The 25,771-nt window shown below is 49.5% G+C and overlaps 1 protein-coding gene across 2 annotated transcripts in view; it reads left to right on the forward strand.

The window, feature by feature from the left end:
* The window catches only part of ZSWIM5 (zinc finger SWIM-type containing 5), a 149,078-nt gene that overhangs the window by 101,729 nt on the left and 21,578 nt on the right, over positions 1–25,771 (forward strand). For both annotated transcript variants that reach the window (XM_037906653.2, XM_043552497.1), the window contains exons 2-5: positions 2,136–2,492; positions 16,477–16,625; positions 17,792–17,942; positions 25,350–25,529. In XM_037906653.2, the coding sequence (XP_037762581.2) occupies positions 2,136–2,492; positions 16,477–16,625; positions 17,792–17,942; positions 25,350–25,529 (837 nt within the window). The remainder of the gene's footprint in view (positions 1–2,135; positions 2,493–16,476; positions 16,626–17,791; positions 17,943–25,349; positions 25,530–25,771) is intronic.

Consider the following 25,771-nt stretch of genomic DNA (forward strand, 5'->3'; position numbering starts at 1 on the left):
TGAAGTGCAGGGAGTTACTTTGCTGGGAGGCTCTGTCATTCCCAAGTATGGCTGGTCATTTCCTTTGGTAGCTTTCTTGTGCAAAGAGCTCCCTGACAGACACTGGGATTTCTTAGCTACCATCTTAATTTCAAAAGCAGATGGATGAATGTACAATCTTCTCTCCACAACTTCACGCCCCTTTGCGTGAAGCACCCTCCTTGCCAGGCACTGAAAGACCTTCCTTCCCTGAAATCCCCATTTCTCACTCCTTGTTTTCTCTGGCTGATCTTGTCTTTCATTTTCATGTCTGAGACTTAATTATTTGTCCTGTTCCTTTCTAAACTGGGGGAGTGGGGAGAGAGAATATTCTTGGCATGAGGGGCCCTGTTGTCAGAGGCGTTTGCAATGTGCCGTGTAGACCTGCCGAGCCTTGATCACAAACAACAGGGCATATTTATTCCTCTGCTTCTGGCTCCTTAGAATTGGTGGTGCTCTTGGTTTTAAGAGCCACCAGGCCTTTTCCCAGTTGACCCGGGAGATGAGAGTGTGTTCTCTAGTTAACAAATGAGCGTTTTGGTTAGGCAGTGCAGCTCAGTAATGTTAACTCCTACCTGTGTCTGTGAATATGAAGGGTTCGACACAGTGTGGTTGACAGGCAGAACATTTGTAGCTGTAGAACAGAAATTCCATTGAAGCTCGGTTCCCCAGCTCTGAGAGGGATGTAATTCATTGAACAAACAAACATGGGTTTAAAGTTCACGGAGAGGCAGACAATGCTGCCAAGCTGTACATGTAAGCCACCTTTTCTTGACAGAGGGTCAGTCCCCTGCATTGTTTGTTCCAGCCCTTTTGAAAAGCGTGTTTTTCCTGTGATAGCTGAAAGCAACCTAGCTGGTTGAGAGACTGAACAGGAACCTACATGGTGTTAAAATATATCCTTGTCGGGGAAACGGAACGTACTGGCCAGTTCCTCTTAATCCCAACGCATGTGGGTTGTACCAGTCGCCTAAATAAGACCACACCGGGCATGCAGGGCTTACTTGTGTGAGTAAGTGTTGGCATGATTGGGCCCTGTATCCTTCGGGAAATTCAGAGATGACAGTTGGAAGAATGGATATGGCACAAAATTGCTCTACTTTTCTCTTTAGACTCGGCTGTTAAATGAAGCTGCTGACGGCCTGTTTGCGTGTTTGGGTGTTCAACGTGTGTCTGCGCAGATAGTCATTTCAGAGTATAGCCACCCGCTTGGCATCTGTCCGAGCAGAGCTGTTTGTAGCTTTCCAATGGGGAGTGTATGTTACAGGTCCTCTTCAGCCGGCGGGGACAATAGCAACAGGCACATACTGAGGAAGATTCATTCTGGAGCAGCATCTGTGTATTTTGTTTTGGATCATATAAGCTGAACACCCCGGAGATAGGACCTGGTGATTATAGAGTGGTGTGCAGGGGCGGAGAGGGGCATCAGTTCCGCAGAGCTGGCAGTTGGACCCAAGGTGTAACTGATGAGCATGTCGTTGTCCTGGAATGAGGCAGGATGATGCAGCATCCTACCTATCGAGGTATCGCTGCTCCCCTCCAATCGGCCCTCTGCCAACTCGTTCAGTTCTCGGACACCTTTGTGGTTTCTCCCAGGCTGGGCCACGTGCTTGGCAGGCGCTCCCCAGAAACCCACAAAGTATCCATCAGCATCCATCTTCAAATGCCGCCTCAAAACTCCTTCACCCTGGCTCCTACCAAACCTTGGCCACAGTTAAGCTGCTGATAGGCAGAGATGACTGCCCGTCGTGCTGACCGATATTGTCTCATTCGTTCCCTGGGCTTCCCCGTCCGTCTGCATGTGTCCATCCGTCCTTCCTTGCCTTATGTTTAGATTATAAGCTCCTTGGGGCAGGAACTGTCTGTTCTGTTTCTTCAGCACCTGGCAGGGTGGGGCTCCGGTCCATGACTACGGCTCCTCGGAGCTACAATAATACAAATAATAATGCAGTCCGTAGACTCAGTCCTCACCAAATAGTGACATTTTGGGTGATGGTTTTTGGAATGCACAGACGCTTGCTGGTATTCATTCCATCAGCATTCCAGAGCGCAATTGTGTTGGTGGCCATTTGCAAAGCTAAAATTGCCTCTCTTGATTTTTTCCCCCTCTCTCCCAGGATTCCACCTGAGCGGGACAGTAACGGAGCCGGCAACGGCGACAGAACCAGAGATGACCTACAAAGTCGCCATCAGCTTCGACCGCTGCAAGATCACTTCCGTGACGTGCGGCTGCGGGAACAAGGACATTTTCTACTGCGCACACGTGGTGGCGCTCTCGCTGTACAGGATCCGCAAGCCAGAGCAGGTCAAACTCCGTCTTCCCATCTCAGAGACCCTTTTCCAGATGAACAGGGACCAGCTACAAAAGTTTGTTCAGTATTTAATCACAGAACACCACACCGAGGTACTGCCGACTGCCCAGAAACTGGCAGATGACATCCTGTCCTCCAACTCTGAGATCAACCAAACGCATGGTAATTCTTACTGCTTGTTTGATGACTTGCAGCATAGGCGCCAACTTCTGCCCCTGCCAGTGAGTGCTCGACCCCCCTCTGCCTCCACCTCTGCCCTGCCGCCATTCCAACCCCTTCCCCAAAGTCCCCAACCCAACTCCCCCCCCCGCCCCTATTCCGACTCCTTCCCCAAATCCCCGCCCCACCTCTTCCCCGCCTCCTCCCCTGAACACGCCACGTTCCCGCTTCTCCCGCTCCCTCCAAGCATGCCGCCAAACAGCTATTTGGCGGTGGCAAGGCAGGAAGTGCTGGGAGGTAGGCGGAAGAGCAGGGACGTGGCATGCTCAGGGGAGACGGCGGAGGAGGAGAGGGGGGTGGGGGGGGGAGCTTGGCTGCTGGTGGGTGTAGAGTACCCACAAATTTTTCCCCGTGGGTGCTCCAGCCCCGGAGCACCCACAGAGTCGGCGCCTATGACTTGCAGTAATATCTTTAGGCTCAGGGGCTGGCGATAGAGATTGCACAGGAGTGGACGCGGCCTTGCCTGTCTGCTCTGCTCAGAGAGAGATGAAAGGGAACAAATTAAATTGACATCCAAGTGCCTGAGTTAGTATCACATCGGCATTCCACATTTGTATCTGCTTTGGTCTCTGTTGTTGGCTGCATGTTTATTCATTGACCAGTGAATCCCACAGACGAGATACAACCAAAGGTCACAGATGATGTGCGATAAATAGCACAGAATAGAGGGGGAGGGGAGAGACAAAGGCAGGGGAGGGCTGCATGTGGTTGTCTCCTCTAAGGAGTCCTTGGTGGGCTAAAGCGCAGCACAGGACAGGGAGTCAGGAGAACGGTTTGATTCCCGGCTCTGCTCTGGCCAACTCACAAACCGTGGGAAGTCTTGGCAAACGCTCACTCTTCCCACCCCCGACTCTGCTCCCCCAGCGTTAGCAGTGTGCAGAGCCCTGGTGCAGCACCCAGGGAACCGTGCCAGCCCAGAGCTGCATTAGAAGACGCAGTATTGCAAACGCTGGGTCTAGCAGCGCTTCAAACGTTGCGATCTCCAAGGGAGCTAACCCTGTGGGAGCCAAGTGTTGATGAGGCTTTAATCTCTCCGTGCCTCAATTTGCCAAGCTTAAAATGAGGATTCCAGTCCCACCCTACTTCAGCAGGGGTGTGGGAGTTTGTGAGGCTCAGTTCACGTTTGTAATGTGCTTTGAGATCCTCCTCTGGAAGGTGCTGGATAGGTGAGTATTAGTCATGATGCTATTGGTCCAGCGATCTGAGCGCAAGATTTAGTGCCAGGATCTCATTCGTTCTAATCCAGCTTCTGACGTGGCCTTGAGCCAGATACTTATGGCCAGGTTTTTCAGAGGCAGAGCATCTTCAGCTCCCTTTGACTTTAGTGGGGTCTCGGGATGCTCTGCACCTCTGACAAACAGACCGGGAGTCACTGTGTCTAATCCTCCAGCGGTAAAGAGGAGATGATACTTCTCTGCTGCATAAGGGTATTGTGAGGATGAACATGCGTAAAGTGCTGTGAAGATGGAAAGTCCAGTATAAGGGTAAGTAGGATCAAAACTGGTCTGAATCCCTGTGTAGAGCAAAGTTAGCGTTTAAGCAAAAAATGGTGGCAACTCTCTTCTCGCTCTGAACCACACCGCTGGGGTGTAGCTGGCGTGAGAGCCATTCGTAGCACTTCTTCCTCCAGAGTAGGAAGAGCCCGAAGACCCTGTACGAGGGCAATTCGTTTGTTGGTATAGTCAGCAGATAGCAGCCAAAATCGTGTTGATTCCAAGTCTTGTAAAAACACAGATGCTGTTTTTTAGTTAGTGTCTATATTTTAAAGTTTGGAGTGGGGAAATAGTCTTTTAAAAAATCCTCTCTCTATATATACTAACAAATTACCTTGATCTGACAAAGCAACACATGCTTACTAAATGTAGGTGTGTGATTAGCTATCCAAAGATTCATGAATGAATTAGCTCTAATGCCAAAACTTAAATACTACATATCTTCATCCTTGGAGATGACACAGACACGCTTCCAGGAGGATAGAGAAAGGTCCATAATGCTTTGACAGACCCTAAATCAGTCGATCTCTCCCACTGCACCATGATTCAAAACAGGGCTCAAAGAACTTAAGATAAATCATCAGTCCCCCCAGATGACTCGTAGTCTAAAGGGCCCAGTAGAAAATGTTAGTGTTCTAAGGCGCCTGTTGTCCAGGTTTTAGCTTGTGAATCGGATCAGTATTGCAAACTTTTATTAGTACGCAATGCACTCTGGATGCCACCAATAAAGCCCAGCAGTAATGCAGTAATACGGAAAGTGCATCTTGAGCAACAAGGCCTAAGGCAAGGAACGCAGGAGGTTCTGCAGCCTCCATCTGAAGGGGTTACGTGTACCAGAGAGCGAGTATACCAGGGTCCTCCAACGGCTGAAGCTGGAAGCAATCTGAAGTAGGCCTAGTCTGTTTTTTCCCTTGCCTTCCCCTGCACTTCCTTGCCCAGACCTGTGCTATCCCAGGACAATCTCTCTGTATTCTTGAAGCTGGGTGAAAATTTGTAGATTTATTTTTAACTCACCCACGTCTCTGGGGAGTTAATTCAGTTTCCCTGAAAGTTCCATCATATGGCTACACTTTAAATGGTACTTTTAAGACGTATTCCCTAATCCTCCCTGTCGTTCCTGGTTTTGTCTGACTGAAACCCTCCGGGTGCCAAGATTTAGTCCTCCTCATGGTCAGAGGAGGCTTTCAGCATGTCGGCTCTTCAGCCCGAATCAGTCTGAGGTTACTTCATCTTGGAGAAGGGGCTGTCTTCCCTGAAATCCCACCTTTCTGTGACGAGAGAACCTTCAAACGTCAGATCAGTGTTAAATCTTCCCTACCTGGCTCCACTCACAGAAGAGGCTGCTTTTTGTAGTGGTGCGTGTATCGATCAGGTCGCCCTGGGTGGCCAGCCCCTGTGATTCACCCTCACTAATGGGCCTCGGTCTGAGCTGTAAACCCTTCAGCGCTGTGAGTCATGCGGGAGCAGCATCGTCTAGTGATTAGTGCAAGCAGCTGGGAATTAGGTGCGTTCTGACTTGCTGGGTGAGCGTAGGCCCGTCACGTAACCTTGGGGAAGTCTCACTCTCATGCCCCGTTTATAAAATAGGGATGATAATGTTCACGTGCCTCCCCGAGTTCCTCAGCACATTCGGAGCAGTGAGCGGGGAGCGTCGTGTGCAGCCAGTGGTGTCTGGCAGCCCATTTGGGTGTGTTAGTATTAGGGCTTGATGTTCCTGTTACTGTAAGGGACCTGCGGTGGTTAATTTCCACACAGGGCTTAGATCTGCTCTGTGGTATGTAGTTATACTGATCTGCTTCTTTACCTATTATTATCCGAGATTCTAGTCAGAAGTATTGTTACTAACAAATACTAAAATGTATGTATTTGTTATTAATAATACTTCTGACTAGAATCTGGGATAATAATAGGTAAAGAAGCAGATCAGTATAACTACATACCACAGTTTTGATAACAATCAAATCCCCTCCCTAGCGGGACAGATGGGATCTCGAGCAGTCCAGGGAAGTAGCTTAACAATGACGAGCCTTGGCACGGTGAGGTTCCATCGAACTGGGGCTGCTGAAGGTGCCCCCATATCATCCCTATCAGTCACTGTCGGTCTGCTTCACTACGTCAGGCGTGGGCTTGAACGGAACCTTGCAAAGAGGCAGAGGCTCATAATGAAAGTGTCTCACCCTTTTAACCCATCCGTGTTCTGAGTCTTCTCTGGCAGTTTTAATAAGGTGACCACAGAGACTTTCATTATGAGCATTTTCCCCCAGGGGGAGTCTCGTGGGCTTGTAGTAAAGGTCAGTGTGACCCCCGACGTGGCAGAAAATGGTGGGCTTGCTGTCATTAACGCTGCAGATCAAACTCGGTTTCTTGTCCTTTTTCCTTGGCAGTCTGCCTCAGGCGGTAACGGCCCTCATGCAGCCGGCAGCAGCCAGGGAGAGCTGCTAAAGGGGCAGACCAAACTAGTTGTGGCCGTTTCTGCTGCGGTACAAACTAAAGCTACTGGAAGTCTTCCTCTCCCCTTCAGCCCCCATGCCCACTGCTTTCCGTGTTGGGAGGGTTTCTTATCATTCTGGCAAGCTGCCTGCCCTCTTCCTCCCCGTCTGGGTGAGCTGATGGACCGATTCCCAGCTCCTGAGAGCTCATGGAACTTGAATTTGTGCTTTTCACAGAGGGGACGATGGTTTTGGTTGGCGCTGTACAGAACACGAGATCATGGTTCTGCCCCAAGGCAGTCTGAGATGACAGAGGTAGGTAACAAGAAAGCAGATGCAGGAGGGAGAGCCATTTTGTTTTGGGCGGGGGGGGAGGGGTTCTCTAGCGGTGGTTCCTCAAGTGGAGGGATATAGCTGGTGCCACACGAGAGAAGTGTGTCTTTGAGGAGGTAACGGAGGGGGAAAGATTAGGAGAATCTTTATACTGGGCTGGGGAAGTGTGTTACAGGTGAAAGGGGATTGCGGGAGAAGGCCATGAAGCGGTGAAGCGTCAGGATTCATTCTCAGGGTAAAGGGGCTCAGGGACGCAGTAGTGGGACATGGAGGCCAGAGGGCTCGGAATAGTAGCGGTGGAACTCTGGCAACACTGGCCAGTTTTCACTACTGCAGCAAGATGAAGATGTGAGCAGCAGCAGAAGCATTGGCTGCCAGTCAGGCTGCAGACTCAGGAAGGCAGCTCTGCATGAGTTTGTTTGGTTCACATTTGGATGCTAGCTCTGAAAAAGATTTGAGCGTCATCGTGGCTCATCCGCTGAACATGAGCACCCAGTGTCACGCTGTGACCAAAAGAGCTAATGCCGTCTTGGGAGGCATAAACAGGGGACTCTTGAGTAGGAGTGGAGAGGTTATTTTACCTGTCTACATGGCACTGGTGCTACTGCTGCTGGAATCCTGTGTCTGGTTCTGGTGCCCACAGTTCATGAAGGATGTTGATAAATGGAGAAGGGTCAGAAAAGAGCCTGGAGAATGATCAAAGGATTAGAAAATCTGCCTTCTAGCAATAGACACAAAGAGCTCAATCTACTAGCTTCACAAAGAGAAAGGTAAGGGGAGACTTGATCATAGTCTCTGAGTACTTACATGGTGAACAAATATTTAATAACAGGCTCTTCAGTGTAGCCGGGAAAGGTCTAACACCGACCCAATGGCTGGAAGTTGAAGCTAGACAAATTCAGACTGGAAATAGGGCATCGGTTTTTAATGATGAGAGTAATTAACCGTTGGAACAATTTACCAAGGGTCGAGGTGGATTCTCCATCACTGACGATTTTTCAGTCAAGACTGGATGCTTTTCTAAAAGCTCTGCTCTAGGAATTATTGTGGGGCGATTTTTTGGCCTATGTTATACAGGGGGTCAGACTAGATCATCACCGTGGTCCCTGCTGGCCTTGGAATCTACGTATCTATAAGCACCTCAGTGTATTTAGACTGAAAGAGCAGGTCTGGTTCTTCAAGCCCTGCCAGAAGGTTGGGGTTTGGATCAGCACTTGTTAGTCGGGGGAAAAAATAGGGGAGGAGCTAGATGGCATAAACAGATCTTTCTCATTTCAGCTTCCCCCCTCGCAGCTCTGACCACATCAGCCCTTGGTCAGATCCCTCCCATTGCCTTCTGCATGAAGCTTAAGCTTCTCATCCTGACCTTCAAGCCTCTGTCCCATGTCACTAGTCTTCGGGCTAGAAGGCAGAGGGCGAATGTTTCAAGCCACACATGGTGTTAGTCTAGCTGGCAACATTGCCCCTGCAGAGCCAGGCCCTAGGAGAGGGGCGGTATGGGGCACACCTCTCCCTGGAGCGTTCCATTTACACACATCTGTCCCTCGAGGGGTCTGTCAGGTCGGCTCTGGGTTAGCCTGTGGGGCGGTGAAACCCTCCCTCTTCCTTCAGTTGATGGATGTAGCGTGTGCCTAGTCATGTAGCTAGGCGATGGCATCTGCAGTGGTGGGATGCAGTTCTTGTAGCCCACCCTGAGCCTAGTCCGCAGGCATTCATCCACAATGTGTGTCATCATCTGTGTTGAGCTGCCCCTGCACCAAGGGCTGTCACGAAGGCCCCAGAGACACTAGTTGGCTGCACAGAGACCTTGCCTGGTCCAGAACCTGTTCAACAGGGGCCGTGGGCGATGGGGCAGGTCAAAACCAGGTGGACAGATTGTGAGGCCAGCGGCGAGGGACTGACTGGGGATAAGAGATCCATTCCTCTCGCCAGAGCGTTTTCCGCCCAAACATCCTGGCGTGGCGGACGAGAGTATAATGGGCGACGTGACAGCAGACGTGCAGCTGGTGGTTTAAAAAGGTCACTGTGCAGCCGCAGGCTTGGGTGGGCGTGTACGTTCTCCAGTAGCTTGCCAGTGGCGACCTCTCGCCTGATGTGAGGTGGAGCCATATTGCTCAGAACTGGGAGCCATGGGAGTGGAGTCGGACGCAGGGTGCCGGAGATGGTGCGCATGGTGGCACGTAACTGCGTGCATGAGCTGTGTGGGTTTGGGGGCAGTTACCCATCCTGTTTAAACATGGTTCCAGCTAACACAGCTAGAGCAGCTGCACCATCAATTATTTTGCTATTGCTGGTAGGAGGGGAGCTTCCCAGACTACTGGTATGACCTGATTCAGTTTCAGTTACCGTATTCGATTTGTATGCTGGGTCACTTGTCTAAATCCTCAGACTTCCTTAGCAAACCTCATCTGATCTCCTTTAGTTTAAAAAGAGAGAGAGGAGGTTTGAGAGACCCATCAAAAGACACGACCCTTCATGTCTCCACTTCTCTGCTATTTTTATCTCTAGTTATAGGTCATTTGCTTTCCTGGTGCCTGTTCTTCCCCTGGAGTTTTTGTCTGGGTGGCTTTCATTCGCTTCTGTTTTCTCTCCAAACGTCAGAGAAGCAGCCCAGTGGCTTTCCGTAAGGCCCCATGTGCAATCCTAAGACATTCCTCAGGGGCTTTGCGGCTGGCTTTGAGATCTGCTTCAGGATTTCTTCCTGAGCTGTCAGGTCCTAGGGCAAGGGCCTCAAGACACTTTTGACCTCCCACAAAGCTTCCAGTCAGTCCGTGGGAGGCTGGTTGGGAAGCCCCGAAGCAGAAGTCCTGAGCACCCGAGGTAGAAGCCAAGACTCAGACTATGTCTCAGTGCAGATCTACAGCAGCAGCCTTGTGGTTCTGTTTGGCTCCTCATGGCTGGAGAAAGTGCTGCCTTCCTAGCCTTTGTTCGTTTTTGCTCCATTTCCAGCTTTTTTAAAAAAAAAAAATCTTTTCCTTCTCTTTTTACCCAGTTTTTTTTTATTTGCCTCTTCCCCCTCCCTCCCCTTTTTTTTATCACTTGCCTATTAAATCTCTCCCATCCCAAGTACCGATGTGGCCCAGGGCATCTCTCCCACACAGGCACAGCCAGATGTCAATCTCATTCAAACAGCAGCTCCGTCTCTTTATGATGTGCCGTAACTGTTTAGTTCCAAGCTTGTGACTTTTGCAAAGAGAAGGAAGGAGGGGAGGGGCTGAGGTCTGCTGCAGTCCTTTGCATTCTGCAAAACACTCTGACCAGGCAGCTGGAGCAACGGGGGCCGCAGCATGTGTCTTTGAGATACTACAACGATGAGGAATGTTTAAATCCCTAGACAAATACATTTGAAAGCAGGGAGTTGGGAGAGGAAACCAGCCTGGAAACCCAGTGGATCATCAGATGTCCCAGAAGCGACGCCAGTGAGCCCCAAGACAGCACGATCTCTGATCCATACCTAGATCTACTCTCTGAACCTCCATGATACCATGTTTTCTGCTTTATGCCCTTTATTCCTCCCCTGCCCGTTCCTCTCCTGGCCAAAGCAACCCCTTTCTCACGTCTCTTTTTGTGACAGCTTCTGCATTTGGTTAGCTTCTGCATTTGGTTAGTGAACATGCTTCCTGGGCAGGCACATTGCTGTGGAACTAGGCAGGGGTTATCGGCCTTTCTTTCACACCTTTGACCTTCTTTGGGTGAAGGACTCCCTGCCACCTGCAGCCAGTCAGAGAGCGTTGCAGGTGGCAGGCACAACCTCAGAGGAACGCCATAAGAATCACATTAGGAAGCACCCATCGGAGAACTTGGCCATGCTCAAGCACTTGGGGTATCGAGACGAGGGCCCTGTGGCCATTGCAGATTAGCCAGGAAATGTTGGAATATTCACTGGCGCTCTGCTTTTCTCCCGTCCACCTGCCATGTGAATGACTCTCTTCCCTGTAATCATGTGAACAGAGCTAGGTTCCAGCTGTGCTCCACAGCCAAACACCGTGGAAATTTGGCCACTTACTTCCGAGACGGAATTGGGTTTTCTTTAGATCTGGCAACTGATTTCTTAATCATTTATTTCATCTTCTCTTTAACCAATTTGAAAGCTTTGATTCTCTAGTTTAGCTTTGTTTCCCATAAAGAGACCTCTGTACGTGGAGGGAAATTCTTAAGCGTTGAGGCTGGAGGAATGGATGGGACTGTTCGGCTGGCACTAAGTGGACCAATTTCATGTGCAACTGTACTTCCGAAATCTGTGTGATGGGTTTGCACCCTTTCCATGTGTGGTGGTGGTTCCTTAAATCTTGATCTTGTAGGAAATCTGTCAAGCGTATCTGAAAACAGGGTTTTTAGAACAGGAATGTTGCTATAGTACCTAAGCAGCATTTTAAGCAGACTCGAGACCGACTTTCCATGCTGTTCCCTGCTAACTTGGAGGCCGGACACAAAACCGCCCTTCGGTTTTACTTACGTCACCACATTCTACTGGCTAGGTTACTGCAGTGTTAAAATTGGCAATATACAATTGAGTGTTTCTATCATTAATATTTAAACATCTCACAAATCCCATTATTTACTCTTAAATGTTTGTCTATTTCCCCAGTGTAATCGGTAAGACGTTATCTGCTCTTCCCGGTCGTCTGTGTAGGAGTCTGATATTACAAACATCCTCTATGAATCTTTTATATTAATGCAAAATAAATTCACAAGTAATAACTAGATATTTGTTTTGAAGTGCAGGAAGTATGTTACTGTTCAACCAAAATCTAAAAATTGGATGTGAAAACTGGGTGACTCGTTACGGTGACGGGGGACAATGTTACATACAAAATACACTCACCTGCTTCTTTCTTGCCATCAGGTTTTTGTTTACTTATAGCAGTGACCATTATAACCGATCGCCGGATGGAAATCATGGCCGTGCTATTCATGACCCCCGGATCATTCCATATTTTTAAACAATCCTCTTGTTCATTACTCTTGGGTTTAAACTTTTTCAGAGGCGCTGAGTGTCCACAGCTCCCAGCGATGTCACTTACCACTCATCACCATACCTCGCACATCTATACAGCCCTTTGATGTAAAGAGCCATATCAGAGCTATGTATTATTATTATTTAAATTTGCAAAGGAGATCAGTATCAACCCCATTTTGCAGGTGGGGAAACTGAGGCATGGAAGTGAAGTGACTTGCCCAAGGTCAGCCAGCAAGCCAGTGGCAGAGCCCGGCATGGAACCCAGGTCTCCTGAGTCCCAATCCAATGTCCGGTCCGTTAGTCCACACTGTTTCCCTAGGAACATGGGAATTGTCAGACTAGATTGGACCCAAAGTCCGGGATACTGTCTCCAACAGTGGCCAGTGCCAAATGCTTCAGAGAACGGTATAGGAATGCCACAGTAGGCTGATGTGGGTACTCTGCTCCCTAAGTAGGTCTCTTCCTAATCCCTTGGTTTAGGTCCTGAAGTATGAGTTTTTATATCCTTCAACACTTTTTTTGATTAGCATTATCTATTGCAACTCTGGATATAATATGGACATCCAATCTGTCTTTGATCTTGCTAAATACTTGGCCTCATTGACTTCCTCTGGCAATGAATTCCACAGTTCAATTGCACATCATATGAAAAAGTATTTCCCTTTATCAATTTTAAGTCTTTCACCTTTCCGTTTCCTTGATCGCCCCCTTGTTCTTGTGTTAGGAGACATTGGGTATGTCTACATTGGGATAAAAGCCCCGCGGCTGGCCCGGGTCAGCTGACTTGGGCTCGTGGGTTAAATGTAGACATTCAGGCTCAGGATGGGACTGTCCACCCTTGCACAGTCCTGGAGCCTGGGCTCCAGCCTGAGCCCAAACATCTAAACAGCAATTTTTCAGCCCCCGATCCTGAGCCTCGTGAGCCCAAGCCAGCTGACTGAGGCCAGCTGCGGATTTTTTATCCCCGTGTAGACATACCCGTTAAGAGCAGTGAGTGCTCAGAACATTACAAACCAGGTCACAAGAGGAAGGTACGGTCCAATGGTTAGACATGGGAGACCCAGGTTCAGGTCCGTGCTCTGCCTCAGACTTCTTGGATGACCTTGAGCAAGTCACTTGGTCTCTCTGTGTCTCTGTGAAATGGGATAGCGGCAATTTTCCACCTCTGTCCAGGGGTGGTGTTTGGATAAATACATTGCATGCGGGAGGTGCTCAGGTACTGTGGTGATGGAGTCCAGAAAAGTGCCTAAGATAGTCAGATCGGTCAGAGGTCCCTGGGGCTCTGGGTAATCACACCAATCTCTCTCTCTCTCTCTTTCATTAGTGTGGAAGAGGAGCTAGCCAGGAATACAGACAAAAGATTTTTAAACTCCAGCCAAAAGGGTCTCGGTCCCTTGGGCCTGTTCCTTCAACCAAAGTTGTAGGGTTGGGCCATTGGTGTGGGTGGAATCAGGATCAGCCTTTTGTCTCCAGTTTAACATCAGGCGCACCACACGGATGCCTTTGGACTTAGCTAGTGTCTGTTCATTTCCTTCCTGCTGTTTTAAATTCTGCCCCAATGATTTTGTCCCTTCGATTATAAATTATGCTGCTTAGGAAATAGCAATCAGTGTCTTCCTTTGGTAAGGTACAGTGTATTCCTAGGGCTTGGCTGGAAAGTCCCTCACACATTGATTACTAGCAAGAATTAAAGGAGGTTTTTAAAAGGGTGTATAAAAGACAAGTAATTACATCTTATTGGGTCAAATGTGTTCGATGTCTCATCCGACAGGTGGCAAAGTGGCTTAGTTTTGTTGCCGTCTCCTCAGAAGCAGTTATCGGGCTCCACCAGAAGTATTAGAATTGGACTTTAGAGGGGTTGTTTTCGATCCGTTGACGTAGCAACATGGACTGTATCTCATTGTTTTCAAAGAGGGCCCCTCTGGGAGTGGAGTGCTCTCAGCCTCTCTCAGGACTGGGCCCATTGCACGGCCGGGAAGCTGACTGCATGGGGTGCCAGTCTAGTTCCTAGAGGTGGAGAACTGCAGGAAACTCTCCGTGGCCCAGCTACGGCCAGCCGGTCGGGACAGTAGAGATGTGCTTTCCTGGCCCCATTCCTGCAGAGTGGAGAACACGTCATACAGCTTTAATTGGAAACATTTTAGCCATTGCTTTCCCTCTGCTGCCCGTGCGGTGTCCTGCTGTTCCAGCGCTGACCCCCTTGCTCACTCCAGAGTGATGATAAGCATGAGAGCAGTAGGGTAAAGTTCAGCGGAGCATGCTCCAGGCACACTGATTTTTTATTGTCACCATTTTTCGCTGAGGAATTTCTGTTGAGCCCTTTTGCTCTACGGAACCAAAACAGTCTCGCCCAGGGAGTCGGAGTGTTTTGTTATCTAATGTCAAGCATCCAGATGCAGAGATGCTGATAATTTTTACAAAGTAGCAGCATTGTTCGGCTGCTCACAAAGCTGCCTTTGAAGAATGTGAAAGGTTTTAAAATACTCTATATTTTTGGTTAGCGCAAATCGACAGCGGCACCGAGATGCAAAATGTTTTTTAATTTAACAGGAGGGCTGCACAGCTGAGTGCTTCGGAATAAATATTGCTTTGTGCTCGACAGACACAAACTGCATTTTATCTAGTGGCTTGTGAGAAAAAAAAATCCTGTCAACTGGGTCTTTCATCTCTAAGCTTGGCTCCTTTTGACTTTGCAAGGAATGTCTTGGAAGCTGCCATATTCGGGTATCTTCCATGCAGACTGTGCTAGGCATATCGGCTAGGCTGCCAGCTGCTGTTCGACACCAGCTCACTGCCTGTAGCCTAGTTAGTGTGAGCCTACGTCACTACCGGGCAAACTAGTTGAAACAATAGTAAAGAATAAAATTGTCAGACACATAGAAGAACATAAATTGTTGGGCAAAAGTCAACATGGTTTCTGTAAAGGGAGATTGTGTCATACTAATCGATTAGGGTTCTTTAAGGGGGTCAACAAACCTGTAGACAAGGGGGATCCAGTGGACATAGTGTACTTAGATTTCCAGAAAGCCTTCGTTGACAAGGTCCCTCACCAAAGGCTCTTACGTAAATTAAGTTGTCATGGGATAAGAGGGAAGATCCTTTCATGGATTTGAGAACTGGTTAAAAGACAGGGTACAAAGGGTAGGAATAAATGGTAAATTTTCAGAATGGAGAGGGTAACTAGTGGTGTTCCTCCAGGGTCAGTCCTAAGACCAGTCCTATTCAACTTATTCATAAATGATCTGGAGAAAGGGGTAAACAGTGAGGTGGCAAAGTTTGCAGACGATACTAAACTGCTCAAGATAGTTATTTACTCGTTCCCATAATATAAGAATTAGGGGCCACTAAATGAAATTAATGGGTAGCAGGTTTAAAACAAATCAAAGGAAGTTCTTCACACAGCGCATAGTCAACCTGTGGAACTCCTTGCCTGAGAAGGTTGTGAAGGCTAGGACTATAACAGGGTTTAAAAGACAACTGGATAAATTCATGGAGTTTAAGTCCATTAATGGCTATTAGCCAGGATGGGTAAGGAACGGTGTCCCTAGCCTCTGTTTGTCAGAGGGTGGAGATGGATGGCAGGAGAGAGATTGTTTGATCATTATCTGTTAGGTTCACTCCCTCTGGGGCACCTGGCATTGGCCACTGTCGGTAGACAGGATACTGGGCTGGATGGACCTTTGGTTTGACCCAGTAAGGCCAGTCTTATGTTCTTAAGGGGCATTCATTGATTGTGGGTATGAATGTAGCAAAACAGATAGAAGAATTTGAAATACAAAAAGGAGAACGAGAGAGGTGTGAAGGGAAAACCAGATCCTTCTCTTTCTTTCTCTAAGACGCTACTATTTTTCCCTTTGAAATAACCTGATTCAGCTGTAAGAAAATATGGCTCGACCCCCGCAAACCTCGCTCACACAAGCAGATCTGCTAAAGTCGTTGGGGCCACGCGTGAGCGTGAGGACTGCTTGTCTGAGGAAGGTTTGCAACAATCGGGGCAAACAGAAATCTCCAAACACTAGGAAGAGCCAGAGGAAAACCTCAGTTGTCTGCTGTAGTGACGTTGTCCGCATCCTCTTTGTATTTAAAAGAAACCAGACTCACTCCTTATCTTTTCTTTAACCTTGCTTGGCAGAGGAGCATGGGGGGCAAGTTGTGTTCATTTTATCCCTCTCCACCACCAGTTTGGTTTGTTATCTTGGGCCCTGATCCTGCCAGTGGATCCACACAGAACGCCTCCTGGCCCAGGACTCACTTGAATATAATTGCAAAATGAGGGCGTTGAAGTGTGAATTAAGCCCTAAGATGGCTAACCCCGAACATTCCCAAATCCTTTGACTTCTCCCATGGGGTCTCTTCTCACCTTTCACTCATTTTGAACAACATAAACTTGATGCACTGGGGAGTCCACTTCCACTCCTAGTCAGTGATCTATTTGCATCCCCTCGCCTAGGTTGGTGACAGAAAAGGCTATCACAAGCATTCGCTGACAATTACAAAACGAATCATGAAAAGCTCTTGGTGGTGGTAGGGCCTATAGAGGGCTTGATGCTCCCTTCTCTCTCTTTGTTAACAAACGCCATGTTTTAGGCCTCACGCCGGCAGGCAGCATCTCCTGTAAGTCGTTGCACCTCTTCCACGGGGGAAGCGTGCGAGGGGAGATCGCCCAGGTCTAGCGTCTGCAGCTGTAAACGTGATCGCCTCCCTTTCCACAGGTGCACCAGACCCCACCGCTGGGGCCAGCATCAACGATGAAAACTGCTGGCATTTGGACGAGGAGCAAGTGCGAGAACAAGTGAAGCTGTTCCTGTCTCAGGGAGGGTACTACGGCTCTGGGAAGCAGCTCAACTCCATGTTCGCTAAGGTGAGCTGTGGGTTACTCTTTTCCTTGTGAAATTCTCTGGTGCTCGTCCCCATGTGAGGCTTCTCCACCTCCACCCTGCAGGCAACCGGCTTCCCGCTGCGCCTCACCCTGTGCTCAGCTGGGAATTGTTGTGCGGGGGGTTGGACTTTCAAAGGCACAGCTCCCTTCTACAGATTGACCCTCTATTGACACAGCATGTTGCCGTCCAGCGCCACCATGTACTGTCCATTCCACGCCATGATCTCCGCACTAGGCTGCCCGGCTCAATGAAGTGGCTTCCTCCTTGCTCCCAGGTCCCCTGCCAGCGCGGGATGTGGGAGGGCTGCCAAGCTGTGCATCCAGGAGCAATACAAGTGAACGCTTGTGGATGGTTGCGTGTGCTTGCAAAGGCAGGTTGCACCGTTAGCTCAGCTCCCATCATTAAGTGTCGCCTCAAGCTCTTTAATGAGTCAGATCCTAATAAAACAGCAGTTCTGTAGCCTGGGATGGACATGCCACGTCAAACGGTTCTGAGGGCTGGGCTTGTCCGAGCCCTTCGAAAGAATCTTGGGAAGTTACTGTCCCTCTAGTAGCCTGGATGGGCGACCACGAGTTGCCTAGAGCAGTGGGTCTCAACCAGGGGTATGCAGACTCCTGGGGGTACACAGATCAACTCATCTAGATACTTGCCTAGTTTTACAACAGGCCTCATAAAAAACACTAGCAAAGTCAGTACAAACTACAATTTCATACAGACACTGACTTGTTTATACTGCTCTATATACTATACACTGAAATGTAAGTACAATATTTCTATTCCAATTGATTTATAGTATAATTATATTGTAAAAATGAGGAAGTCAGCAGTTTTTCAGGAACAGTGTGCTGTGACACTTCAGTATTTTTGTGTTGGATTTTGTAAGCAAGTCATTTTTAAGCGAGGCAAAACTTCAGGTTCACAAGACATCAGGCTCCTGAAAGGGGGACGTGGTCTGGAAAGGTTGAGAGCCACTGGCCTAGAGGTAGCTTGGCATCCTACTATGCTGCTGGCTAATGTGATCCAGTTGAGATGGAGCGTGTCTACGAAGAGCCTGAACGTGTCTTTAAAAACCTTCTCCTCTCCAGCTTCCCCCTCCCATCTCTAACTTTAGGATTTCTCCTGACCTCTTCCTCCCTCCCCGCTTCAGGTCCGTGAGATGCTGCGCATGAGAGATTCCAACGGAGCCAGGATGCTGACGTTAATAACAGAGCAGTTCATGGCAGATCCCCGGCTCTCCCTCTGGAGGCAGCAGGGAACGGGCATGACGGACAAATGCAGGCAGCTCTGGGATGAGCTGGGTAAGTTTCCCATCTTGCAAAGAAAGGCGGGGCTGCCAGTTTGTCAGATCACTTGTGCTGGGAAGGGCGGGAAAGAGCTCATCTTAGCAGAGCAGCCTGAAAGACCATAAGTACCCAGCACTTTGACTCTGCACAGCTGGCTCCCACAGCTGCAGAAGGTGCATAGGCAGTAGGGGGAAGGGTGAGTTTCGTAGCAATCGATCAGATCGATATTAATTTCTTTTTCCTTCTGATTTAGCTTCTCAGCTTTAGAAATAACCAACCAGCCCACCCTTTCTCTACCCAGGAGATGGAAGCGGTATGCGCACAGATGGACTGCTAGGCTGCAGGTCACTGTGTTGACAGCAGCTTGGCTAAATGTCCGCCAAGGGAAGTCAGTGAGCTGCAAGTCCTAGAGGCTGCTGTGGGAACAACTTGGCTTGTGGCTTAGCAATGGGAGTAGGGAAGGAAGTTTGGCTGGCTGGCTAGAAATCTCTGAGTAGACTTTGGTTTGGGGCTGGCAACTTTGGCAGGGGGTGTCATGTCCCTCTCCCTCTAGCCGTCTGCCTGTTGGATCTCTCTGCTTAGCCTTCGGCAGGGAAACCCGTTCAAAGGTTCACGCGGTGGCTGAGGTCAGAGGAGCTTTTGGGGGGTCCGCACCATTTGATGCCATGGGCCGGAAATAGTGTTACTCACTAACTCTAATCTGCAAGGAGAGAGGCGGCTTCCTCAGCTTTGTCCAGGGGAGCAAAACTTTTACCCATGACAGGCAGTGGGGACAGATCACCAGTGGGTGCAGGAGGGCGTGACGCGGGGTTAACCAGGGTGACTCACTGCCAGCTGCTCACAGCAGGAGGCAGCCTCGTCTGTGTTCACAGGGGTGGGAGGGATTGTCCCCAAGCTGCGGGCTACACAGATGCTCCACTCCGGGGGCTGTTGCAAGCCCCCGCCCTTTCCCACAGCAAGCGAGCTGTTTACACCCCTGACTTTGTTACACTCGAGTGCCCAGTCCCTTGTCTTTTGGACAGCTGCAGTGTACCCGATCCGTGGAAGCAGAGCACCCCCATTTACCAGCTTCCCTCTCCTTAGCACCAGGCACTTAGACGGGTCCACACGAAAACCAAATTGCAGTTTGTTTAACAAAGCTTGAGTTCCAGATCCAAATAAAAGCAAGTGGAAGGAACTGGTTACAAGTGAAGGAAAAACCTAAGTTGCAGTCTAGAGCCTGTACAAGTTACTTTCCTACCTAATAAAGTATTTGTCCCCCGTGATCAGTCCTCGCAGGGCTGGTCAGTCACAGAGGCGACATTCTGCCGGAGGTGAAGCAGGCGGTTGTGATTCACCCCAGGCACCTTGGATAACCTTGACAAGCCTCACCAAGGGTAGCAAAGGTGGCACCTGTCTTTTCAAAGAGGTGCTGCCGTGATCCTGGCAGATCAACTGGCCTGAAGCAGTGATTGAAGTGGAAGAAGACACCCAGCCGAATGTGATGTACTGGGGACAAACAGCCCGATTTCCGGGAAGGAAAACCCTGCTGCTCTGATTGAGAATTCTGGCCATGTCAGCAAAAGAGGGGGTAAAAGAGAATCTGCCGGCAGCTATTAGGCTTTTCAAAGGGTCTTTAACGTAGGCCAGCATGGAGCCTCGTGAGGAAACTTAACTAGTTACAGGGTGAAGTGTGAAGTTCTCTGGGGATTCCTTGGATGATTAGTGGTGAAGCAGCAACTGAGATCAGGGTCCTATTGTGGTAGGTGCTGCCCAAGCACAAAGTTCCCGCCCTCAAGAGCTGTTAAGCTAACTAGGCAAGACACCCCTCAGGGTGGGAGAGGTAGGGGTGCAGAGGGTACGTCTGCACCGCACAGAAAAACCGGGGCACCGAGTCTCAGAGCCCAGGACAATTGACATGGCTCGAGGGGCTGGGGCTGCTGGGCTAAAATTAGCAAGGTAGACATCCCCGCCCGGGCTCTGAACCCTGGCGAGGAGGGAAAGTCTCGGAGTCTGGGCTCCAGCCCAAGCAGGAACATCTACGCTGCTATTTTTAGTTCCACAGCCCCAGCCCAGGTCAATCGAGACTCGGTGCTGCTGGTTTTTCTTTGCAATGTAGACATACGCACAGGGAGGGGAAGGGTCTTGCCCAGAGTCACCCAGCCAGGTCACTTGGCCAGGAATTGGTCTCCTGAGTCCTAGCTGAGTGTCCAAGCCACCGGACTGCAGCTTTGTAGACTAGTGAAGAGTCAGAAAACGGAGTTGAACTAAACGGTCCATTTTCAGCATGGCAGAGGGCTAGTAGTGGGGTGCCCCAGCATGGTAGGGGGGGCCTGGCACTGTGGTATTTATTAGTGCTCTGGGAAGGAGGTGAGCACGTTTGCAGATGACACAATGGCTGAGGCTAGCCAAAACGAGAGAAGCATCTGAGGAACATCAGAGAGACCCACCAAGGCTAGATCGGTGTGATAGTAGCTGAAATACAATGCCAGCAAATGCAAGGGAATGCACATTGGAAAGAAACATTTGAATGACTCCTACACATTGCTGGATTCTCACCTGGAAAAATCCAGGGATCATTGGGGATGGCTCAGTGTGTGCTCAGTGGTCAAAAAGGCATACAACCGGACAGGAAGAAGAAACTTTGGAATCAAACTGAATACAGCAAATATTATAATGGTATTCTATAAATCCATGGTATAGCCTCCCCTGGAATACTGTCTTCAGACCGAGTCACCTTTCAAAAGAAGACAGTGGAAATAGTGAGTGTTCAGAGATTGGTGATGAAAATTATTAGCGATGTGGAGAGACTTCTGTCTGGCTTAGTGAAGGGAGGAATGAGAGGAGATGTGATGGAGATGTACCAAATAGTGGATGGTTTGTAAATCGGGCCCTGCTCTTTACTCATTCTCCTAATACAAGAGCCAGGGGATATACAGGGAAATTTGAAAGATAACAAATTGTAAGCTGATAAAAGGAAATGTGTATTTGTTTTTATGCAATGCAGTTAATCTGTGGAACCCACTGCTGCAAGAGATGATTGAGACCCAGAGTTTAGTGAGATTAAGATTAGGGTTTGCCATATGTGAGACAGTGGTGAAAACACTTGGGTCCTGTCTATACTTGCGCTTACACCAGTGTTAGCACCAGTGCAATTCTACCTGTGGTAGAGAATGACACACCTTCAACATAAAGCCATAAGATGTAATAAGGTGGCAGCCCTGTACCTGTCTGATTAAATAAACTGGACTACTCATCACCTGGCTTTGTGGTATGAAAAAGAAAGCAGGCCCTTTAAAAATAATGTTTTTGGACACACTTAATAACAAATAATTATTTGTACAAACCTTGTTTACGACTGGAAAAAGACCAGCCTTAAACTAGATTGTGGATTTATACTGGGTGAAAAGTGAAGGGCTTGGCTGGATTTCGTAGTTTAAATACCCCTCAAAGGCATAATTTACTTATATCTAGATTGCAAACTGAGCCTGATTTAAAGTGGTGGGCTCCGAGCCAGAGGAAAGACCCGATCTGGGGTTGTCTGAGAGCTGTGTCGCTCTGGAGGGTTTGCAACAATGCATTAGTATTTGAGATTAAATCCCCATCATGAGAAATAGCAAACAGCTGAACTGCAGCCTTACCTTAATCTGCCTGGAGACGCGTTTATTCATTCCCCCCCCCACCCCACCCCGTTTGTTTACAATAGGGCATTTCCCCGGGTCTGGGAGGGGAGGGGTGTTGTAGGAAATTGGAGAAGTTCTTTGATTCTTTGCAAACTAAGCTGTAGAATATCCGTCCGTGTGTCCTTTTCAGGGAGGTGACCAGAGAGATTTAGGGCTGGAGGAAGCTCTAATAGCCCCCTTCCTCCCATCACCCAGTTGAAATCATTGTCTAGGGGCTCAGTGTAACCATGCTAGGCACATTTCCTTATCGTTCAAATGGAGGGTTATGTAGCAGTAGAGTGGACAATGCAACTAAATGCAAATCAGCATATCTGTAGGAGAAGGGGATATGTAGACTAAAACCCAGCCCTCTAAACCCAAGCTCCGGGAATGGTCTTGTCAGCTGATGTCAATTGACCAAAGGGCAGGTAAAACCTTTTTCCATTTCCCAGATAACATCCTGTCGGATTCATCCCAGTCTATCAAGTGACACGTCCGCTTAGCACAACCTGCCGGGTCCTCACACCACTGCAAGCGGAGAACTCTAGGCGAGTGGAGGTTTTGGACTGAGGGATCAGAGTTAAAATATCTCCCAAAGGTCCCACAAACTACCCGGCAAAGCAGCGAGGACTCCCAACACCTCAGACTCGTGGATTAGTTTGAGCCAAGACTCAGGGTGTGTCACACTGCGGTGTAGACACTTCCTACATTGATGGAAAGGATTTTTCCACTGATGTAACTAGTCTCCAAACTCAGGCAGACTCATAAGAACTTAATCATGTCCACACTGGATCAGACCAACCTGGGGCGTTGGGGAGCTGTTTGCATCACACCCATCTAGCCCAGCAGCCTGTCTCTGACAGCGGCCAGCGCCAGGGAATGAATAGAACAGGGCGATTTCCAGTGATCCATCCAGTCCCAGCCTCTGGCAGTCGGAGGTTTAGGGACACCCAGAGCATGGGGGTGGGGCCCTGACCACCTTGGCTAATAGCCATTGATGGACCTGTCCTCCATGAACGTATCTCATTCTTTTTTGAACCCAGTGATACTTTTGGCCTTCACAGCATCCCCTGGCAACGAGTCGAGCTGCCTGAACCAGAGACCTAACGAAGACTCGATTCAAAGCCTGGGGGTCTGGTTTGTAAAGTTGCGGAGCAGTCGCAGCTCCTATTTGATTTCAGCATTTGCAGGGGCTGCCCAGCGCCATTTGCAGGCCTGCTGAGTTACCAATGTTTCCAGCCTGAGAACTAGTTCCCATTCGTTCTTTATGAGATGCGTAGCTTAGAGACATGGCTCCTTCCTCTTAGGGCAGCCGTTGAGCGCAACCTCCAGCAAGAGCCATGGTGTCGAATCGTAGAATATCGGGGTTGGAAGGGCCTCAGGAGGTCGTCTAGTCCAACCCCTTGCTCAAAGCAGGAGCTATCCCCAATTTTTGCCCCAGATCCCTAAATGGCCCCCTCAAGGATTGAACTCACAACCCTGGGGTTAGCAGGCCAATGCTCAAACCACTGAGCTATCCCTCCCCCTGAAGGAGGAGCTGTTCTTGAACTCAGTTCTCACAGGCCACCAGTCCTGGCAGGCCAGTGTCCACGTAACCAGCACCGGCACCCCCCACCCACCCCCCGGCAGCACTGATCAGCGTTGGCAGTCGCCATCTCAGCTGACACACCAGTGGCTCACTGGGCCGCCGACTCGATTGAGTCTGGTGCCCGTTGAGGTGGTTTCTGCACATGTGCTGCAGAGGCTGAGCGAGCCGGTCCTGGAGCCCTGGTCAGTGCGTGTCCAGAGAGCCCAGCTGCCTCCGATGGCCTAAGCACTCAGCAAATCAGGAGGTGCTTTGTGAAACATTTGCCTTTGTGCATGGTAGCAGGAGGAGTGCAGATTGGTTCTCCCGCAGCCAGCCACCTAGCCAAACCAGAGTGATAGCACTGCCTTATGTTACCATACGGTCAGAACTGGGCACTGTCTGTAGGAGCATCCTGCTGGTTAAGAGAATGGAGCGACCTCTCTCTCAGTCCTTCCCCTGGGGCCAGGCAGGACACAGCCCCCTCAACCAGGGCCACAGATGTTAAAATGATTTTGGCCAAGAGGGCAAAGTGTCAACATCTGCATTCATTTCTCTTCACTCCAGTTCATGTCTTACCCAAGCGCCGTCACCTCAAGCCTATTGGACAGCTGGGCTTTGAGTTGCTAATTAATCCTTGGGGGAGGATTGCAGGCTGAATAACGGGGATCTGGTCCAGCATGCAGCAGAGGGGCTGTGATCTGCGAGCTGCACAGCTCTCGGATGCTGACTGCTGGCTGGCAGGTTGCCATTGATGCGGAGCACTGAGCTACCAATGTGATACCGACACCGAAGTCAGATAGGACCCAGGAGAAGATGCTCCAGAGAGCCTCTGTCCCCTGCTGACATCCAGTGCTTAAAATCAGATGAAGACATGACCTGAGGGGAAGTGGTGAGGCTGCAGCCGGGAACCATGTGACTAACTTGACTTGCATGCATTCCACACACTGGAGTGTCTGAGACAGCTGGGAAAGCCCAAGGCTGGGGTAGCTCCAGGCCTGCTGGATTTCTCTGAGATCAGTGCTAACTTGTTGCATTAATAAGAACATTGTTCACCCAGAACTGCCATACAGACCACGTGCGGAAAGGGATGCAGGCAACACTTTGGCCTCCTTGGCCTGGCACATCAGTAGAAGCATCTGTGAGATGCGGTCTCCTCTGGGGTAGAGTGTAGCAGCTGTTCTGCAGTGGACAACAATGCTGCGCCACAGGGTAGGACGGGAAGGGACAGAAAATATTGTATCCGGTTGACTCTGCAAGGGAGACGTGTGTAGGAATGTAATTACCCCAGGTGGGGTTGACAGCAGGGTTTTGCCCTCTTTTATACCTCTGCAATACCATTCCAGTCAGTGGGGGTGCAAGTGTGTACAGAGAGCAACATTTGGCTCTGCTGGGAGCCAGGGCTAACAGCCCTGGTCTAATGAAACATGTCATTTGATCTTAACGGTCACAAACGCTCACAGCTTTGGTTTTGCATCTCATCTCAAAGACAGCATCTGCAGCCTCTTAGCGCTGTGCTGGGGCGTCGGTTCGATAGCAACTCAGGGAAGAGCACCACCGGCCTGTATCGCTACCATCACCACCCTCGTTTTTTCTTTTGCCGGGGCAAGTGGGCTCCTGTCCAGCCTGTGAGCTTTCCGAGTGTCACAGCCCTGGAGAACTTTGCCTCCAGGACACAAACTCCAAGTGTCTGTGCTGAAGCCTGGGGACTTTGGGGGATTAAAACAAAAATAAATCAAATCTCCTTTTTGAATAGTTGAATGCAAATGGCCCGAAGAACAGTGGCAGCTGAAATCCTGCTCTAGCTTTAAACCAGTGGGAACGTGTGCAGGATCAGAATCCAGTTGCTCTGTGGAGAGGCAGACTCACCGGCTTGCAGGGTGGTTTTGAGCTTGCTTTGATGTGTAGTTCAAACAGTAGATTTGTCCTGGCAGACAGAAGTCCTGTTGAACAGACAGACAGGCTCCCCCACCTCTTGAGGTTATAATTTAGCTTCATTATGGAGGAGTTTTACTGGAATTTTTTTTTTTTAAAGCTTCTAAATCTGCCTTCTGGGTTCTGTAGATTTCCCTGCAATGGGCTGTTGATGCTGATCCCAGCTTTCATTGCTGGTAGGAGGATGGAGGTGTTAGCTAAGCCAGCTAGCTGAGGCCAGATCACGCTGAATCATTTTTCCATGCGCATGTGGGTTTGTGTGTCGTTTTCTCTTCCCCATAGGGGCCCTGTGGGTGTGCGTTGTGTTAAATCCGCACTGCAAGCTGGAAGAGAAATCCTGCTGGCTCCGGCAGCTCCGGAAGTGGGGCGACATGGACGTGTGCCCGTTGGAGGACGGCAGTTACGGCAACGAGCTTCCCAACATCACCAACGCGCTGACGCAGAGCTCAAATCACAGCCAAGGTGAGTCAGGACTGCCCAGCTGGGAGGGCTTCACTGAGCCGTCTCCAGCAGGATCTCATCAGATGTGTTTCCCCTGGTTCACCTGCAGTTGGCATCAGCCGGATATAAAGGTAACAGAGGTACAGGCAAGATAAAAATCTCACTACAGAAAATTCCTTGTCCTGCGTTGAATTGTTTTTTGCCTGTATCAATGCACTGTACAAAAAATAGCCATACAGGCTGAGTGCAGCGTGATAGCTGCG

This window comes from Chelonia mydas, chromosome 8, assembly GCF_015237465.2.
Source record: "Chelonia mydas isolate rCheMyd1 chromosome 8, rCheMyd1.pri.v2, whole genome shotgun sequence".
Taxonomy (NCBI): Eukaryota; Metazoa; Chordata; order Testudines; family Cheloniidae; genus Chelonia; species Chelonia mydas.